General features: G+C 39.1%; 1 protein-coding gene across 1 annotated transcript in view; it reads right to left on the bottom strand.

Moving 5' to 3' along the window:
- The window catches only part of LOC120930568 (serine-rich adhesin for platelets-like), a 68,967-nt gene that overhangs the window by 45,513 nt on the left and 5,852 nt on the right, over positions 1–17,602 (bottom strand). The window contains exons 5-13 of the mRNA XM_040341743.1: positions 15,705–15,728; positions 15,516–15,539; positions 15,319–15,357; positions 11,996–12,016; positions 11,821–11,859; positions 8,618–8,641; positions 7,471–7,491; positions 7,290–7,328; positions 1,784–5,407 (exon numbers count right to left, since the gene is read on the bottom strand). Coding sequence (XP_040197677.1) covers positions 1,784–5,407; positions 7,290–7,328; positions 7,471–7,491; positions 8,618–8,641; positions 11,821–11,859; positions 11,996–12,016; positions 15,319–15,357; positions 15,516–15,539; positions 15,705–15,728 — 3,855 coding nt within the window. The remainder of the gene's footprint in view (positions 1–1,783; positions 5,408–7,289; positions 7,329–7,470; positions 7,492–8,617; positions 8,642–11,820; positions 11,860–11,995; positions 12,017–15,318; positions 15,358–15,515; positions 15,540–15,704; positions 15,729–17,602) is intronic.

Raw genomic sequence — 17,602 nt, 5'->3', positions numbered from 1 at the left:
CCGGATCTTCGTGGATCACCGTAACTAGTCATTTGGATATTCTACGCCGACCGCAATGGAATCGCCACCTAGCGGCCGGCCTAGAATTGCATCCTAAGATCCGACGGTGTAAGTCAATTACACCTGTCGGATCTTAGGGCTATCTATGCGTAACTGATTCTATGAATCAGCTGCATAGTTAGGATGGGCGGATCACAGAGATACGACGGTGTATCAGGAGATACGCCGTCGTATCTCTTCTGTGAATCTGGCCCAGACTATCTGTCGTATGATTTTTGGATCGTGTGTACGGACCATTACAGAAGCCTCCTTTAAACTATCCTAAAGCTAGTCTTTTGCCAAAAATGGCTCCTCATTAGCCCCGTTAAAGTATGTTTTAAGAAAAAAAAGGCAGTAAGCATGTAAAATGAAAGTACACAAATAACCATTAGAAGAAGAAAACACAAAACACTCAATGACATATACCCTATATACCCTATAACCTATACTACCCTGAATACATCTCCGTCCCAAAAACACACACGCAAAGCAACCAAATAAAGGAGGAAAAAAGGATTTCTCCTTTGAATCTCAATTAGCAAAATGGAGTTTCCAAAGAAAAATTTAAAGTCTAAAGCCCTGTACACACGATCAAATATCTGATGGAATCTAATCCGATGGATTTTTTCATCGGATATCCGATGAAGCTGACTTTCATCAGTCTTGCCTACACTCCATCAGTTAAAAATCCGATCGTGTCCTACACGGTGACGTAAAACACTATGACGTGCTGAGAAAAAAGAAGTTCAATGCTTCCGAGCATGCGTCGACTTGATTCTGAGCATGCATGGATTTTTGACCGATGGACTTCCCCACAGACGATCGTTTTTTTCTATCGGTTTTTTAACCATAGGAAAAATTTAAAACAGGTTCTATTTTTTTTCACTGATGGAAAAAAAACACGATGGGGCCCACACACAAACGGTTCGTCCGATGAAAACGGTCCATCGGTCGGTTTTCATCAGACAAACCGATCGTGTGTACAGGGCTTAATTTTTTCTATTATTATTCTAGCTTTCCTATGTACTAATATAGCAATAATGTACTTCCTTTTCAGTAAAACAGCTTTCTATTTATTCCACACAGCCCTTAGCTCACTCTTCACCTGACTGTTTAACCTATTGCCGACCAGCCGCCGTCAATATACGGCGGCAGGTCGGCACGATCCCGCGAACTGTCGTAGCTGTACGTCGGGCCCTTTAAACAGGATAGCAGGCGTGGGAGCGCCACCTGCACAGTGGGAGTGCCGATGCTCGCGGTCGCGATGTCCAACGGCCTTGCGCGATCGCAGGCACGAGAGGCAGAACAGGGACGTAAACACACACATCCCAGTTCTGCGAGGAGAGGAGAGACAGATTGTGAGTTCCTACTAACTGGGAACCATGATCTGTCATCTCCTATAGTCAGTCCCATCCCCCACAGTTAGAATACACACATAGGGAACACAGTTAAACCCTTGATCGCCCCCTAGTGTTTAACCTCTTCCCTGTCAGTGACATTTATACAGTAAGCAGTCTATTTTTAGCTCTTGTATAAATGTCAATGGTCCCAAAATAGTGTCAAAAGTGTCCGATGTTTCCGCCGCAATGTCGCAGTCACAGTTTGTATTCACTGGAATACCTGCCTCCATAACTACAAAGAATGTATGTGCTTCAACACCATTAATTCAAGTTTTATACAACATTTCACTGTGCTTAAACTAATGCTGGTGAAAGATTAAAGAAGATTAAAAAAATGCACTCACTGACTGAAGTTGTGGTGACAACCGTTGTTGTGGTGGTAGATTGCACAGTGGTAAGTTTTTCTGTGCTTTGGGCCTCTGGAGATGTCTGAGAATTTGGAGGTGAGGGTTTTGTTGTTGCTTCACTTATTTTAGGTCCTGTTGTATAAGTTACAGGGGGAATTTCTGTTGTTGGACCTGTTTTAGGAACCATCGTATCAGTTGCTGTTGAAGATTTTACTGTTGTAGCACCTGCCGGCGATGGTAAAGATCTTGTTATATCTGTTGCAACCAGGGTTCCTGATGTTACCCCAGCTGTTGAAGATGTTACAGGTGAAATTTCGGTTGTTGGACCTGTTTTAGGAACCATCGTATCAGTTGCTGTTGAAGATTTTACTGTTGTAGCACCTGCCAGAGATGGTAAAGATCTTGTTATATCTGTTGCAACCAGGGTTCCTGATGTTACACCAGCTGTTGAAGATGTTACAGGTGAAATTTCGGTTGTTGGACCTGTTTTAGGAACCATCGTATCAGTTGCTGTTGAAGATTTTACTGTTGTAGCACCTGCCGGAGATGGTAAAGATCTTGTTATATCTGTTGCAACCAGGGTTCCTGATGTTACCCCAGCTGTTGTAGATGTTACAGGTAAAATTTCTGTTGTTGGACCTGTTTTAGGAACCATCGTATCAGTTGCTGTTGATTTTACTGTTGTAGCACCTGCTGGAGATGGTAAAGATCCCGTTATAGCTGTTGCATCCAGGGTTCCTGATGATGTCCCAACTGTTGTAGATGTTTTAGATTCTGTTATGTCCACAGCTGATGAGGATTCTACAGTTTTTTCAGAAGATGCCTGTGTTGTTGCCCCAGAGGATGCAGGTGGTATTGTGACAGTTTCCTGAGACACTTCGTTAGTTGCTACAGAAGGTGTTTCAGATTCAATTTTTGTAGTTATAGTAGAGATGACTCCCATTGTTACACTTGATGGACTTGTTTCAGGTCCTGGTGGGCCAGTTACTTGGGAAATATCTGAGGTTGAACCAGTCAAAGAAGGCGTTACTGTTCCTGTGGCAGTATTTATGGGTGATGTTGCCTGTGTTATATCAGTTGCAAGAGAAATATCAGCCACGGTTCCAGGTGATGATGTTATTTCAGATTCTGTTATGCCAGTAACAGGAGATGTTTTTGCTACTGTTCCAGTCAATGTAGGTGTTTCGGTTTCTGTAGCACCAGTTACAGAGGGTGTTTCTGCTGTTATATCCAAAGTGTGATCGGTTGAATGAGAAGTTTCAAGAATTGTTACTGTAGAAATCTCTGCTCCTGTCTGGCCACTTACATGAGATGTTTGTGTTTCTGATGAGTCGCCTACAGTTGGTGAATCTGTATCAGTTGATGTATCTAAATTGTTTGCAGTTGGTGTATCTTTGTCAGTTGACAGATTGGTTACAGGTAAAGTTTCACTCACTGATGTAAATTCCCCATTTGATGTATCTGTTGTAGGTATGGTATCAGTGACAGTTGTACCTTCATTAGTTGATGGATCTGGTCCAAGAGAGATAGAAGTCACAGCTGTACCATCATCAGTTAATGGATGTGGTCCTGGTGAGATAGAAGTCACAGCTGTACCTTTATCAGTTGATGGATCTGGTCCGTGTGAGATAGAAGTCACAGCTGTACTATCATCAGTTGATGGATCTGGTCCAGGTGAGATAGAAGTCACAGCTGTACCATCATCAGTTGATGAATCTGATCCAGGTGAGGTAGAAGTCACAGCTGTATCATCATCAGTTGATGGATCTGGTCCAGGTGAGATAGAAGTCACAGCTGTATCCTCATCAGTTGATGGATCTGGTCCAGGTGAGGTAGAAGTCACAGCTGTACCATCATCAGTTGATAGATCTGGTCCAGGTGAGATAGAAGTCACAGCTGTATCATCATCAGTTGATGGATCTGGTCCAGGTGAGGTAGAAGTCACAGCTGTATCATCATCAGTTAATGGATGTGGTCCAGGTGAGATAGAAGTCACAGCTGTATCATCATCAGTTAATGGATCTGGTCCAGGTGATGTAAAAGTCACAGCTGTACCATCATCAGTTGATGAATCTGGTCCAGGTGACATAGAAGTCACAGCTGTATCATCATCAGTTGATGAATCTGGTCCAGGTGAGATAGAAGTCACAGCTGTATCATCATCAGTTGATGAATCTGGTCCAGGTGAGATAGAAGTCACAGCTGTATCATCATCAGTTGATGAATCTGGTCCAGGTGAGATAGAAGTCACAGCTGTATCATCATCAGTTGATGAATCTGGTCCAGATGAGATAGAAGTCACAGCTGTATCATCATCAGTTGATGAATCTGATCCAGGTGAGGTAGAAGTCACAGCTGTATCATCGTCAGTTGATGAATCTGGTCCAAGTGAGATAGAAGTCACATCTGTATCATCATCAGTTGATGGATCTGATCCAGGTGAGGTGGAAGTCACAGCTGTATCATCATCAGTTGATGAATCTGGTCCAGGTGAGATAGAAGTCACAGCTGTATCATCATCAGTTGATGAATCTGGTCCAGGTGAGATAGACGTCACAGCTGTATCATCATCAGTTGATGAATCTGATCCAGGTGAGATGGAAGTCACAGCTGTATCATCATCAGTTGATGAATCTGGTCCAGGTGAGATAGACGTCACAGCTGTATCATCATCAGTTGATGAATCTGGTTCAGGTGAGATAGAAGTCACAGCTGTATCATCATCAGTTGATGAATCTGGTCCAGGTGAGATAGAAGTCACAGCTGTATCATCATCAGTTGATGAATCTGGTCCAGGTGTGATAGAAGTCACATCTGTATCATCATCAGTTGATGAATCTGGTCCAGGTGAGATAGAAGTCACAGCTGTATCATCATCAGTTGATGAATCTGGTCCAGGTGAGATAGAAGTCACATCTGTATCATCATCAGTTGATGAATCTGGTCCAGGTGAGATAGAAGTCACATCTGTATCATCATCAGTTGATGAATCTGGTCCAGGTGAGATAGAAGTCACATCTGTATCATCATCAGTTGATGAATCTGGTCCAGGTGAGATAGAAGTCACATCTGTATCATCATCAGTTGATGAATCTGGTCCAGGTGAGATAGAAGTCACATCTGTATCATCATCAGTTGATGAATCTGGTCCAGGTGAGATAGAAGTCACATCTGTATCATCATCAGTTGATGAATCTGGTCCAGGTGAGATAGAAGTCACATCTGTATCATCATCAGTTGATAGATCAGTTACAAAGGTATGGGTCACACTTGCATCCTCGCTAGTTAATAGATCAGTTACAGATGAGGTATCGGCCACAGTTGATGTATCTTCATTAGTTGATGTATCTTCATTAGTTGATGTATCTTCATTAGTTGATGTATCTTCATTAGTTGATGTATCTTCATTAGTTGATGTATCTTCATTAGTTGATATATCAGTTACAGATGATGTATCTTCATTAGTTGATGTATCTTCATTAGTTGATGTATCTTCATTAGTTGATATATCAGTTACAGATGATGTATCTTCATTAGTTGATGTATCTTCATTAGTTGATGTATCTTCATTAGTTGATATATCAGTTACAGATGAGGTATCCTCTGTACTTATCAATGTTTCTGTAAAAGAAAAAAGAAAACATATATTTGTAGCACTCTTCGGTAGGCTACTAGTTTTAGGTCAATTTCATTTTTAGCCTCCTAGTAACCAAGGAGAGCAGGATTTTTGAACAGATGCGCTTATGGATTATATTTTTGTCTGAAATTGAGTATATGGATTTTAATCTTTTTACACTTGCTCTTTTTTTATTAATTTTGAGATTGAGAATACATTTTACAACTTTATCTACAAAATATTTTTTCAATATATATGATTTTTGGATTTGGAATAAGAAACTTGGTTGCACAAAAATATTTGTTTTCACATAATATTGTGCTGACAAGTCATCTGTATATATTTAGGATACACATATTGTTACATGTTAGGATAATATTGCTAGAAACAACATAGAATTTATAGGGTTGGATTGATTTGTTTCACATGTGTTAATTGCAGGGTATTCATCACCACAACATTGCAGGATTTTATGGATTTGTGCTGCTTGTTTACCCTTTCTGAGTTGAGAATATATACTTGCATGTTTTTTTTTTTTAAATCAAAGCTTGTGTCACTTTAAGGTGGTGGTGTATGGTGGTTTCTAATGCCGCATACACATGATCGGACATTCCGACAACAAAGCCGTGGATACATTTCCGACAGATGTTGGCTCAAACTTGTCTTCCATACACACGGTCACACAATTGTTGTTGGAAATTCCGAACGTCAAGAACGCAGTGACGTACAACACTACAACGAGCCGAGAAAAATGAAGTTCAATGATTCAGAGCATGCGTAAAATTGATTCCGAGCATGCGTAGAATTTTTGTGCGTTGAATTGTGTACACAACTTTTGTTGTCTGAAAATTTGAGAACCAGTTCTCAATTTTTTGTCCGATGGAGCAACACGGTCGGATTTTCCAACAACAAGCTCACATCGAACATTTGTTGATGGAAATGTTTCTAAACACCGATGGACAAAAGTCTGATGGGGCCCTGGTCCCACATATGATCTGAATTTCCGATTGGACTTTTTTCATCGGAAATTCGGATCGTGTGTATGCTGCATAAGAGTGCAAAGGACTTTGAATGGATCTTGGTGATTACAGAAGCTCCTTTCACTAATTATGCAAAACAACATGCCTTCATTATCCTCCTTATTTTTCTTTTTTTTTTTTTACAGAAAAAAAAAAAAAATTAAAAATTAAAGTGATATTACTCAATGACATACACTAATAAAAGAAACAAAAAACATGAAAAAGACTATATTAAATAATCAAAACAATCCTACATCCAAAAATGATCCACACACTCAAAATAAAGAATACAAATAAAATAAAATTCTCCTTACATAGATTTAATCTAAGCAGCTCAGAGAGGGATATCAAGAGTTATTGCTTTAGCAAAATTTTTCCAGTGGCACAAATGGTAAATTCACAGCAAAATCAATTTTTTTCGGAAATCACCATAATATTCTCGGGGAGGTTCTTGGTAATATTAAAGTGTATATAGACCTAAACAAATGTAATAGTAGTGCTTAAATGTGGTGGTTTCATTCATTTCCTTTTTACAGGATATTTTCCTCTTTTTTTTCATCTGGCTATCTCTCCAGTAATATACTTCCTGTTCTAGTGTGACAATAATTGCTCACTCCAATATATCTACAGTATAGAGCGAGACATGGTTGTCCCAATAGGCTGTTTTTCATATTAGGACAACAAACATGTTCTCCTTACTTGGAACTTGGTGCAAACCCAAGAATAAAAATGTAAAAGTGATACCCTTTAACTTTAGCTGTTTCACAGCTGCAAAGTGATAGTGGATTGCCACTGCAAAAGATTCTGGTTTGGTCCTTTAAAAAAAAAAAGTTACATTTTCCATTGCACTAGTAGTGAACTCACATACCTGTTGGTGAAAATGGAGTTGCTGAAGGATCACCGGTCCCTGAAAATAAAAACAAAAAATTGCTTTTTATTTATTATTACTTTATTTTAGGTTTCAAATCCAATTTTAAAGTGACACGCCAACTGCTTTTAAAGGATTCAGGAAATTTCCCTAACAGATCTCTAGGAATGAAATCACATACCTGTTGTTTCTTCACTATTATCTGTAAATGAAACAGAAGATGTTATTTTGATCTTAAAAAAAAATATATATTCTTGACTATATATTTATTATAATTCCTATAATTTTATATAACTCAGTATATACAGAATGTATTTTGATTTTCTCCCATGTAATTTCTCATCTGTTTTGGCTTTCTTTGTCACTGATGAGTTTGCCAGTAGAGATGCTTGAAAATTAAAGCCTTTAATTTCCCAAACGTTCAGCAAGATTGAGGAGTTTTGGAAAATTTTAAATGTTGATATTTTGACAAAATGCATACACTGCAAATCCCAAAAAATCTATAGTCCCTATTCCATCCCCACATTCAATGTGACCATTGAGAATGCATGTAGCCCCCCTCTAACAAGAAGGCGGATCACAAGAGCAACACATATAGGACTCTGGAGGTATAGAGGAGGCTTACAGCAATAGGAGGTTTAAATCAAAGCTTGTGTCACTTTAAGGTGGTGTATGGTGGTATCTAAGAGTGAAAAGGGCTTTCAATGGCTTCTGGTGATTACAGAAGCTCCTTTCACTTATTATGGCAAACAACATGCCTTCATTATCTAAATAAAGAAAAAAAGTTGATTTTTCTCCCCATATTGATTTGGAATAAGCAGTCTTGAAGAGCGGAATCAAGTTCAAAGTATTTACTATAGTGACATTTCTCAACTGGTGCAAATGGTAAATTCACAGCAAAATCAGTTTTTGCTGAAATCACCCTTATATTCTCAGGGAGATTCTTAATAGTACTGAAGCGTATCTAGACCTAAAAATTGTAGTCGTTAGATATGTTAATTTCATATATATATATATATATATATATATATATTTTTACAGGCTATTTTCTCCTTTGTTTTCGCCTGGTAATCTCACCATTCTTCCTGTCCTAGGGTGACAATGATGGCTCACTCCAATGTACCTACAGTATAGAGTGAGTCATGGTCGTCACACTAGGCTGCTTCTCTGATTTGGACAACAAGCATGTTTTCCTCTCTTGGAACTTGCAAACACAAAAATAAAAATGTAAAAGTGATTCCTTTTAACTTTCTGTTCCAGAGACACAAAGTGGTAACAGATAGTCACTGCAACTGTAATATTTCTCCTAGAGAAATGAAATCACATACCTGTTATTTCTTCTTCAGTGGAATCTGGAATTAAAACAGAAGATATTATTATTATTACATTTTTATTATTATTATTATTATTATTATTATTATTATTATTATTATTATTATTATTATTATTATTATTAAATTATTATTATTATTATTATTATTATTATTATTATTATTATTGAAAAGAAACTTGGATTCTTGACACTATATTTATTATAATTCTTATAATTGTATATATCTCTGTTTATATGTACAGTAGTTTGATTCTTTCCCCTTTAATTCATTTTCAGTTTCTTCTTTCTCTGCATGGATGGGATGCATGAATGGAGAATACATTTTACATCTGCACTTTAGCTATTAAATATTTTTCAATATATATATGATTTTTGTATTTGAGCACAGGATTTAGGAATAAGAAACTTTGTTGCACAAAAATGTTTGTTTTCAAATACTATTGTGTTGACACTTCATCTGTATATATTTAGGACACACATATTGTTACATGTTAGGATAATATTGCTAGCAACAATATAGCATTTATAGGGTTTTATTGATTTGTTTCACTCAAATCGTCACCACAAGATTGCAGGATTTCTTGGATTTGCGCTGCTTGTTTCCCCTTTTTGAGTTAAGAATAAATACTTAAATGTTTTTTTTTTTTTTAAATCAAAGCTTGTGTCACTTTAAGGTGGTGTATGGTGGCATCTCATGCCCCGTACGCACGATCAGAATTTCCAATGGCCTAAAATCCGACAGAGTTTTTTGTTGGAATTCCATTCAAGCTGTCTTGCATACACACTGTCAGACCAAATTCCGACCGTCCAAAATGCGGTGATGTAAAACACTATGACAAGTCGAGAAAAATTAAGTTCAATGCTTCCGCGCATGAGTTGACTTGATTCTGAGCATGCGTGTGTTTTTTTCTCCGTTGGAGTTGCACACAGACAATAGGAATTTCCTATCATTTTTTGTTCCATCAGAAAAAAATAAGACATGTTCTATTTCTAAACACCGATGGACAAAAGTCTGATGGGGCCCTGGGCCCACATATGATCTGAATTTCCGATTGGACTTTTTTCATCGGAAATTCGGATCGTGTGTACGCGGCATAAGAGTGCAAAGGGCTTTGAACGGATCTTGATGATTACAGAAGCTCCTTTCACTAATTATACAAAACAACATGCCTTCATTATCCTTCTTGTTTTTCTTGTTTTTTAACAGAAAGAGAAAACAGACAGTGAAAAAATATCTAATAAAAAAATTAAAGTGATAGTACTCAATGACATACACATAAAAAAAAGAAGAAAAAAAAAACATGAAAAAGACTATATTAACTAAAAAAACAACCCTACATCCATAAATGATCCACACCCTCTAAATAAAGAAAACAATGCAGCTCAGAGAGGGAAATCAATAGTTTTTGCTTTAGCAAAATGTTGCCATTGGCACAAATGGTAAATTCACAGCAAAATATTTTTTTTCTGAAATCACCATAATATTTTTGCAGAGGTTCTCCATAGTATTAAAGTGTATCTAGACCTAAAAAATGTAATAGTAGTGCTTAAATGTGGTGGTTTCATTTATTTTATTTTTACAGGATATTTTATTTTTATTTTTTTATCTGGTAATCTCACCAGTAATATACTTCCTGTCCTATGGTGACAACCGTGGCTCACTCCAATGTATCTACAGTATAGAGTGAGCCATGGTTGTCACACTAGGCTGCTTTTCTGATTTGGATAACAAACAAGTTATCCTCACTTGGAACTTGGTGCAAACCCAAGAATAGAAATGTAAAGGAGATTCCGTTTAACATTCCAGAGATGCAAAGTGGTAGTGGATTGCCACTGCAAGAGATGCCCCCTGGGAATTTTTTTTTCTCTTTATATGATCTGGTAACTCTAAAGTTTTTAATTTCCTATCAGTTCCTGTACCAATGACAGGGGTCCCCAGGATGGGTTCTTTCACGTCGGAAAAGCGCACGGTGTCATGTGGAGTCCCCCAAGGATCCCCCCTGTCACCGGTGCTTTTCAACATCTATCTTCGCCCTCTCTTTGATATTATCAGTAGCCAAGAACTACTCTATCACTCTTATGCAGACGATACGCAACTGTATTTTCGCATCTGCAACAAAAAGGATCATCATCCCAGTTTAGAGAAATGTCTCTCTTTGATAGAAAACTGGATGACAAAGAGTTATCTTAAACTCAACAGTTCAAAAACAGAACTCCTTATGTTTCACGCCAGCCGAAAGAGTCAACTGGCAACAACCTGGACACCCCCGCCCATTCTGGGCCAAATCATCACCCCTAGCTCCAAAGTCAAAAGTCTCGGGGTCATCTTCGACACCTTCATGACAATGGACGCACAAATAGGGTCAGTAGTCAGCGGAGCGCACCATCTGTTGCGCCTACTACGCAGACTTATTCCATTTATCCCCAAAGAAGACGTAGCAGTCGTGGTGGGAACAATCGTGAATTCCAGACTGGACTATGCTAACGCCCTGTACCTCGGACTCCCAAAGTACCAAATCTCCCGTCTGCAAGTCGTTCAGAATACGGCCGCCAGACTGGTGACTGGGAAAAAAAATGGGAATCAATCTCACCTTCGTTGAGAACCCTTCACTGGCTGCCAGTAAAAGACAGAATTGCATTTAAAGCACTCTGCCTGACACATAAGTGCATCCATGGGAAGGCTCCGCAATATCTTTGCGACAAGATAGAACCTCACAATTCGAATCGCGTTCTGCGATCCACCGACCAAAATCTGGTCAGGGAACCAAAAACCAAATACAAGTCCAAAGGAGAAAGAAGGTTTGCTTTTCAGGGTCCTAGACTATGGAACGCTTTACCAACCAGCATTCGGTTGGAGGAAAACCACCTGACTTTCAGAAGACAGATCAAAACTCTGCTCTTTTGATGTCATGAGACACGAACAACTAGCGCCCAGAAGCGATTCAGTTCGCATGCGCCGCGCTTTATAAGTTTTTCATTCATTCATTCATTCATGGATAGAGAGGGTGAATCTCCCCAGATAGCAATGAAATATGACAGAGTGTCTACCTCTTCCCTACTCTATCAAAAACATGGAGTCTCATCCTCTCCAATTGCTGTAGTTATGCCCCAACTACAAGTGTAACTACATTTATTCTGGTTTGGTCCTTTAAAAAAAAAAGGTACATTTTCCATTGCACTAGCAGTGAACTCCCATACCTGTTGGTGAAAATGGAGTTGCTGAAGGATCAATGGTCCCTGAAATAAAATAAAAAATAGGTTTTTATTTATTATTACTTTATTTTAGGTTTCAAATCCAATTTTAATGTGACCAACTGCTTTTAAAGGATTCAGGAAATTTTCCTAACAGATCCCTAGGAGTGAAATTGCATACCTGTTGTTTCTTCACTATTATCTGTAAATGAAACAGAAGATGTTATTTTGATCTTAAAAAAAATATTCTTGACTATATATTTAATATAATTCCTATAATGTTATTAAACTCAGTATATACTAGGGGTGTTGAATATAATCGTCAAATCGGTGCATCGCGATTCGACGGTCCACAATGCGGCATCGATGCATGCAACCCCAATAATCAATGTCCGTGACGTCATCCAACATGCCCCGCCCCTCCCGGGAGATCGCTCCGAGCAGGTTTTTTAAAATACCCGTTTTGTAATAAATGCACGTTATAATCCATTAAGTGGCCACCGCTGTATGTGCTTTTTTTAAATATATGCAGATTCATACCTCATAGCTCCGTGTGTATATAACTGTACATGCGATCATGTGACTCCATGGTCCGGCCCACCTCTCTCCTCTCACATCCCTCGTCTCAAGTCTCTCCTGACGTCAGCCCCGCCTGCCTCTCTTGTGATCTGATACTTGTTTAGCTACAGATGGTGGGCGGGGCTGAGAACAGACATCAGGAGAGATGTGAGACTTCAGAGGAGAGAGGCAGGCCAGACCATGTAGTCACATGAGGGGCATATACAGTTATATACACACGGAGACATGAGGTATGAATCTGCATATGTTTTAAAAAGCACATTACAGCAGTGGCCACTTCATGGATTATAACGGCATTTATTACCACAGGTATTTTTATCAGCAGTGTGTGACTCCTACACGTGCTCTGTCTGTGCCGGCATTTCTCTGGCTCTTTGCACATTCCACTCCTAGTGTGCTGGAATGTGCAAAGTCCAGAGAAATGTCAGCACACAGACAGTACAGTGAAACTCACAGGGCTGTTTGTGAGTTGTGGATTCTAATCCCTCCTGACCTCCCAGCAGCCACATGCCTGAATTCCTGTACCCTGTAGTGCACTTTTTAAAAGGGAGTTCCACCCTATTTTTAGTTTATTAAAAATCAGCAGCTACAAAAAGTGTAGCTGCTTACTTTTATTAAACCGACACTCGCCTGGTCCACAGCCCATCGATGCAGGCCAAACGAAGCCCCCCTCCTCTCCGCCGTCAAATCTACTGTGGGCACCCGGCCATGAAAGTTACAGCACACACTGCGTTCTGCCATTGTGCCTGTGTTGTTTCCCAGAAGATCGCTGGCGCGGAGGGGCCGCCTCGGGCAAGAGGAGTCGCCTCCTAGGTGGCCAGGACAGTGGGACAGGAAGTCCGACTATAAAAAGAGGTTACACCCCCCCTCTAAAAAATGACATGCCAAATGTGGCATGTCAGGGGGCAAGGAGTGCTTAAAGCTGAAGTTCCACTGGGTGGAACTCTGCTTTAAGGGAGTGAGGTTATTTTTAATTCAAAGCAGTTCCAGTAAATGTTTTGTTTATTAAAAGTCAGCAGCTACAAAAAAAGTGTATCTTCTGACTTTTAATAAAAAGACACTCATCTGTCCCACAATCCAGCGACGTGGCCACCCGAACACTCCATGATCTCCCCTGCCTGTCCACGGCACTGGCAATGCTACTGTGGGCATACGGCTGTGACAGCTTGCACCTTCACAGCCGGGTGCGCATGTCTCACTGAGCTGTCCTGCATAGCCGGGCAATCTTCTGGGACCTGTGATGTGTCCCAGAAGATTGCTTTGAGGAAGGGCCACCTAGGCGGCCCAAGCAGAAGTGGAAGCGCATCAGCAATCGTGATGCATCATGATGCATCGCGGAATCAAATTGAATTGAATCGTTGACCAGATAATCGTAATCAAATCGAATCGTGAGCCCAGTGAAGATGTGCACCCCTAGTATATACAGAATGTATTTTGATTTTCTCCCATGTAATTCCTCATCTGTTTTGGCTTTCTTTGTCACTGATGAGTTTGCCAGTAGAGATGATTGAAAATTAAAGCCTTTAATTTCCCAAACGTTCAAATGTTAAATGTTGATATTTTGACAAAATGCATACACTGCAAATCCCAAAAAATCTATAGTCCCTAGTCCATCCCCACATTCAATGTGACCATTGAGAATGCATGTAGCCCCCCTCTAACAAGAAGGCGGATCACAAGAGCAACACATATAAGACTCTGGAGGTATAGAGGAGGCTTACAGCAATAGGAGGTTTAGATCAAAGCTTGTGTCACTTTAAGATGGTGCATGGTGGTATCTAAAAGTGAAAAGGGCTTTGAATGACTCCTGGTGATTACAGAAGCTCCTTTCACTTATTATGGCAAGCAACATGCCTTCATTATGTAAATAAAGAAAAAAAGTTGATTTTTTCTCCCCATATTGATTTTGCATAAGCAGCCTTGAAGAGGGAAATCAAGGTTAAAGTTTTTACTATAGCAAAATGTCTCAACTGGTGCAAATGGTAAATTCACAGCAAAATCTATTTTTGCTGAAATCACCATAATATTCTCGGAGAGATTCTTGATAGTATTGAAGTGTATCTAGACCTAAAAATAGTAGTCCTTAGATATGTTAACTTCATTCTTTTTTTTTTTTACAGGCTATTTTCTCCTTTGTTTTCACCTGGTAATCTCACCATTCTTCCTGTCCTAGGGTGACAACGAATGCTCACTCCAATGTACCTACAGTATAGAGTGAGTCATGGTCGTCACACTAGGCTGCTTCTCTGAGGCCTCGTACACACGACTGAGTTTCTCGGCAAAAACCAGCAAGAACCTTGCTGGGATATATTTTTTTGCCGAAGAAACCGGTCGCGTGTACATTTTCGTCGAGGAAACTGTCGAGAACCTCGACGAGCCAAAAAGAGAGCAAGTTCTCTATTTCCTTGACGGGAGTCTGATTTGGCTCGTCGAGTTTCTGGTCGGGCTGGTTTTCGACGAGAAACACGAACGTCTGTATGCTAAGAAACCCGCGCTTGATCTGATTAAAGTATGAGACGGGAGTAAAAGTAGCATTTGTAATGGAGATAACACATTTTTAAAGCTGTAACAGACTAAAAAGTGCAAATCGTCTCTTACCAAACTTTTATTTAACACGCAAACACATGAGATTAGCAAAAGCAGCCCCAAGAGTTTAGCCAGTGGAATCTAACTTCCCCTGCCGTTGTATGTGTTGTATGTCACCGCGTTTGAGAATGAGGAGATTTTGGCTTGACTGTGTGTACGCAAAGCAAGCTTGTCGAGTTCCTCGACAAGCCTAACAAGGAACCCGTCGAGTTTCTGGGTCGTGTGTACGAGGCCTGATTTGGACAACAAACATGTTTTCCTCTCTTGGAACTTGGGGCAAACCCAAAAATAAAAATGTAAAGTTACATTTTCCATCGCACTAGAAGTAAACTCACATACCTGTTGGTGACAATGGAGTTGCTGAAGGATCAATGGTCCCTGAAAATAAAAAAGAAGAACTTTCATTAGTATTACCTTGTATAAAGTTGGTTAGGGCTTCTATAGGGTTTGCAATCTTATTTTAATGTGACATGCTAACTGAATGTAAATGATTCAGGACATTTTCCTAATAGATCACTAGAAGTGAAATCACATACCTGCTGTTGTTTCTTCACTGTCATCTGAAAATAAAAAAAGAAGATCTTTCATTATTATTACCTTGTATAAAGTGGGTTAGGACTTCTATTCGGTTTAAAATCCTATTTTAATTTGACATGCTAACTGCATTTAAAAGATTCAGGAAATTTTCCTGACCAGAACAGACCAGTAGAAATGAAATCACATACCAGTTGTTTCTTCTTCAGTGAAATCTGTAATTGAAACAGAAGATATTATTGAAAAAAAAGTCTTGACTATATATTTATTATAATTCTTATAATTATATATAATTCTGTATATGGGTAATTTGATTCTTTCCCCTTTAATTCATCTTCCATTCTGCTTTATTTGCTTGGATGGGTATGTCAATAGGGTTTATTGAAAATAAAAATCTTGATTTTCCCAAACTTTCAACAAAATTGGGGAGTTTTGAATATTTTTAAATTCTGATATTTGACAAGATGCATACACTACAAATCCCATAGTCCTTAGTCCATCTCCAGAGTGAGCAAGAGTGATGGTGGTTACATTCTTATATTCAATGGGACCAAGGAGCCACCCTCTAATAGGAAATCGGATCCCAGCAGCAAAAATAAAAAAGTAATCTGGAGGTATAGAGGAAGCTTTGAGCAATAGGAGGTTCTTGGCTGAGTTAAGAATATATACTTGAATGTTTTTTTTTTAATCAAAGCTTGTATCACTTTAAGGTGGTGTATGGTGGTATCTAAGGGCCAGATCCACAGCCAGCCGCCGTAACTTAAATATTCCCATTTAAGTTACACTGCCGCAAAATTTCTACCTAAGTGCCCGATCCACAAAGCACTTACCTAGAAATTTTCGGCTGTGTAACTTAAATCCGGCCGGCGCAAGGCGTTCCTATTCAAATGGGGCGAGTCCCATTTAAATTAGGCGCGCTCCCGCGCCGGACGTACTGCGAATGCTCACGATGTCATTTTCCCAATGTGCTTTGCGCGGTTTTACGTTGCGCCGGGTTTTGAGAATCGCGACGGGCGTAAAAAAAAAATGCGAGTTGCGGCGAAAAACAAAAAATTTGAAAAAAAAAAGACGGCGACGCGGGATAGAAGGGTCTACTTTTACAAGGCCTAAACAGTTTAGGCCTTGTAAAAGCAGCCCTAATTTTGCGTTTACAAACTAATACTTACGGAGAAAAAACAAAGGGTAAAAGCTTTGTGGATCTCCGTAAGTGCTAATTTGCATACCCAAAGTGGCATTTCGACGAGAAATGCCCCCAGCGGCGGCCGAGGTACTGCATCATAAGATCCGACAGTGTAAGTCCCTTACACATGTCGGATCTTCTCCCTATCTATTGGAAACTGATTCTGTGGATCAGTTCCAAAGATAGAAACAGGGATACGCCGTTGTATCCCTTTTGTGGATCTGGCCCTAAGAGTGCAAAGGGCTTTAAATGAATCCTGATGATTACAGAAACTCCTTTCACTTATTATACAAATCAACATGCCTTCATTATCCTTCTTATTTTTCTTATTTATTTTTTTTAACAGAAAGGAAAAATAGAGAGTGAAAAAAATTCAAATAAAAAATGAAAGTGATCGTACTCAATGACATACACTAAAAAAAACATGAAAAAGACGATATTAAATAAACAAAACAATCCTACATCCAAAAATGATCCACACCCTCTAAATAAAGAAACAAAAATAGTTTTTTCTCCTCATATAGATTTCATCTAAGCAGCTCAGAGAAGGAAATCAAGAGTTATTATTTTAGCAAAATTTTGCCAGTGGCACAAATGGTAAATTCACAGAATTTTTTTTTTGTTGGGGGAAATCGCCATAATATTCTCGAGGAGGTTCTTGATAGTATTAAAGTATATCTAGACCTAAAACAAATGTAATAGTAGTGCTTAAATGTTGTGATTTCATTCATTTTCTTTTTACAGGATATTTTCTTTTTTTTCACCTGGTTATCTCACCAGTAATATACTTCCTGTGCTAGGGTTACATGGCTCACTCCAATTTATCTACAGTATAGAGTGAAGCCATGATGGTCACACTAGGCTGCTTTTCTGATTTGGATAACAAACACATTTTCCTCACTTGGAACT

Source organism: Rana temporaria, chromosome 3 (genome assembly GCF_905171775.1).
Source record: "Rana temporaria chromosome 3, aRanTem1.1, whole genome shotgun sequence".
In the NCBI taxonomy this organism is placed as follows: Eukaryota; Metazoa; Chordata; class Amphibia; order Anura; family Ranidae; genus Rana; species Rana temporaria.
Note: the sequence above shows the minus strand (reverse complement) of the source record. Positions and strands in the feature narration are given on the sequence as shown.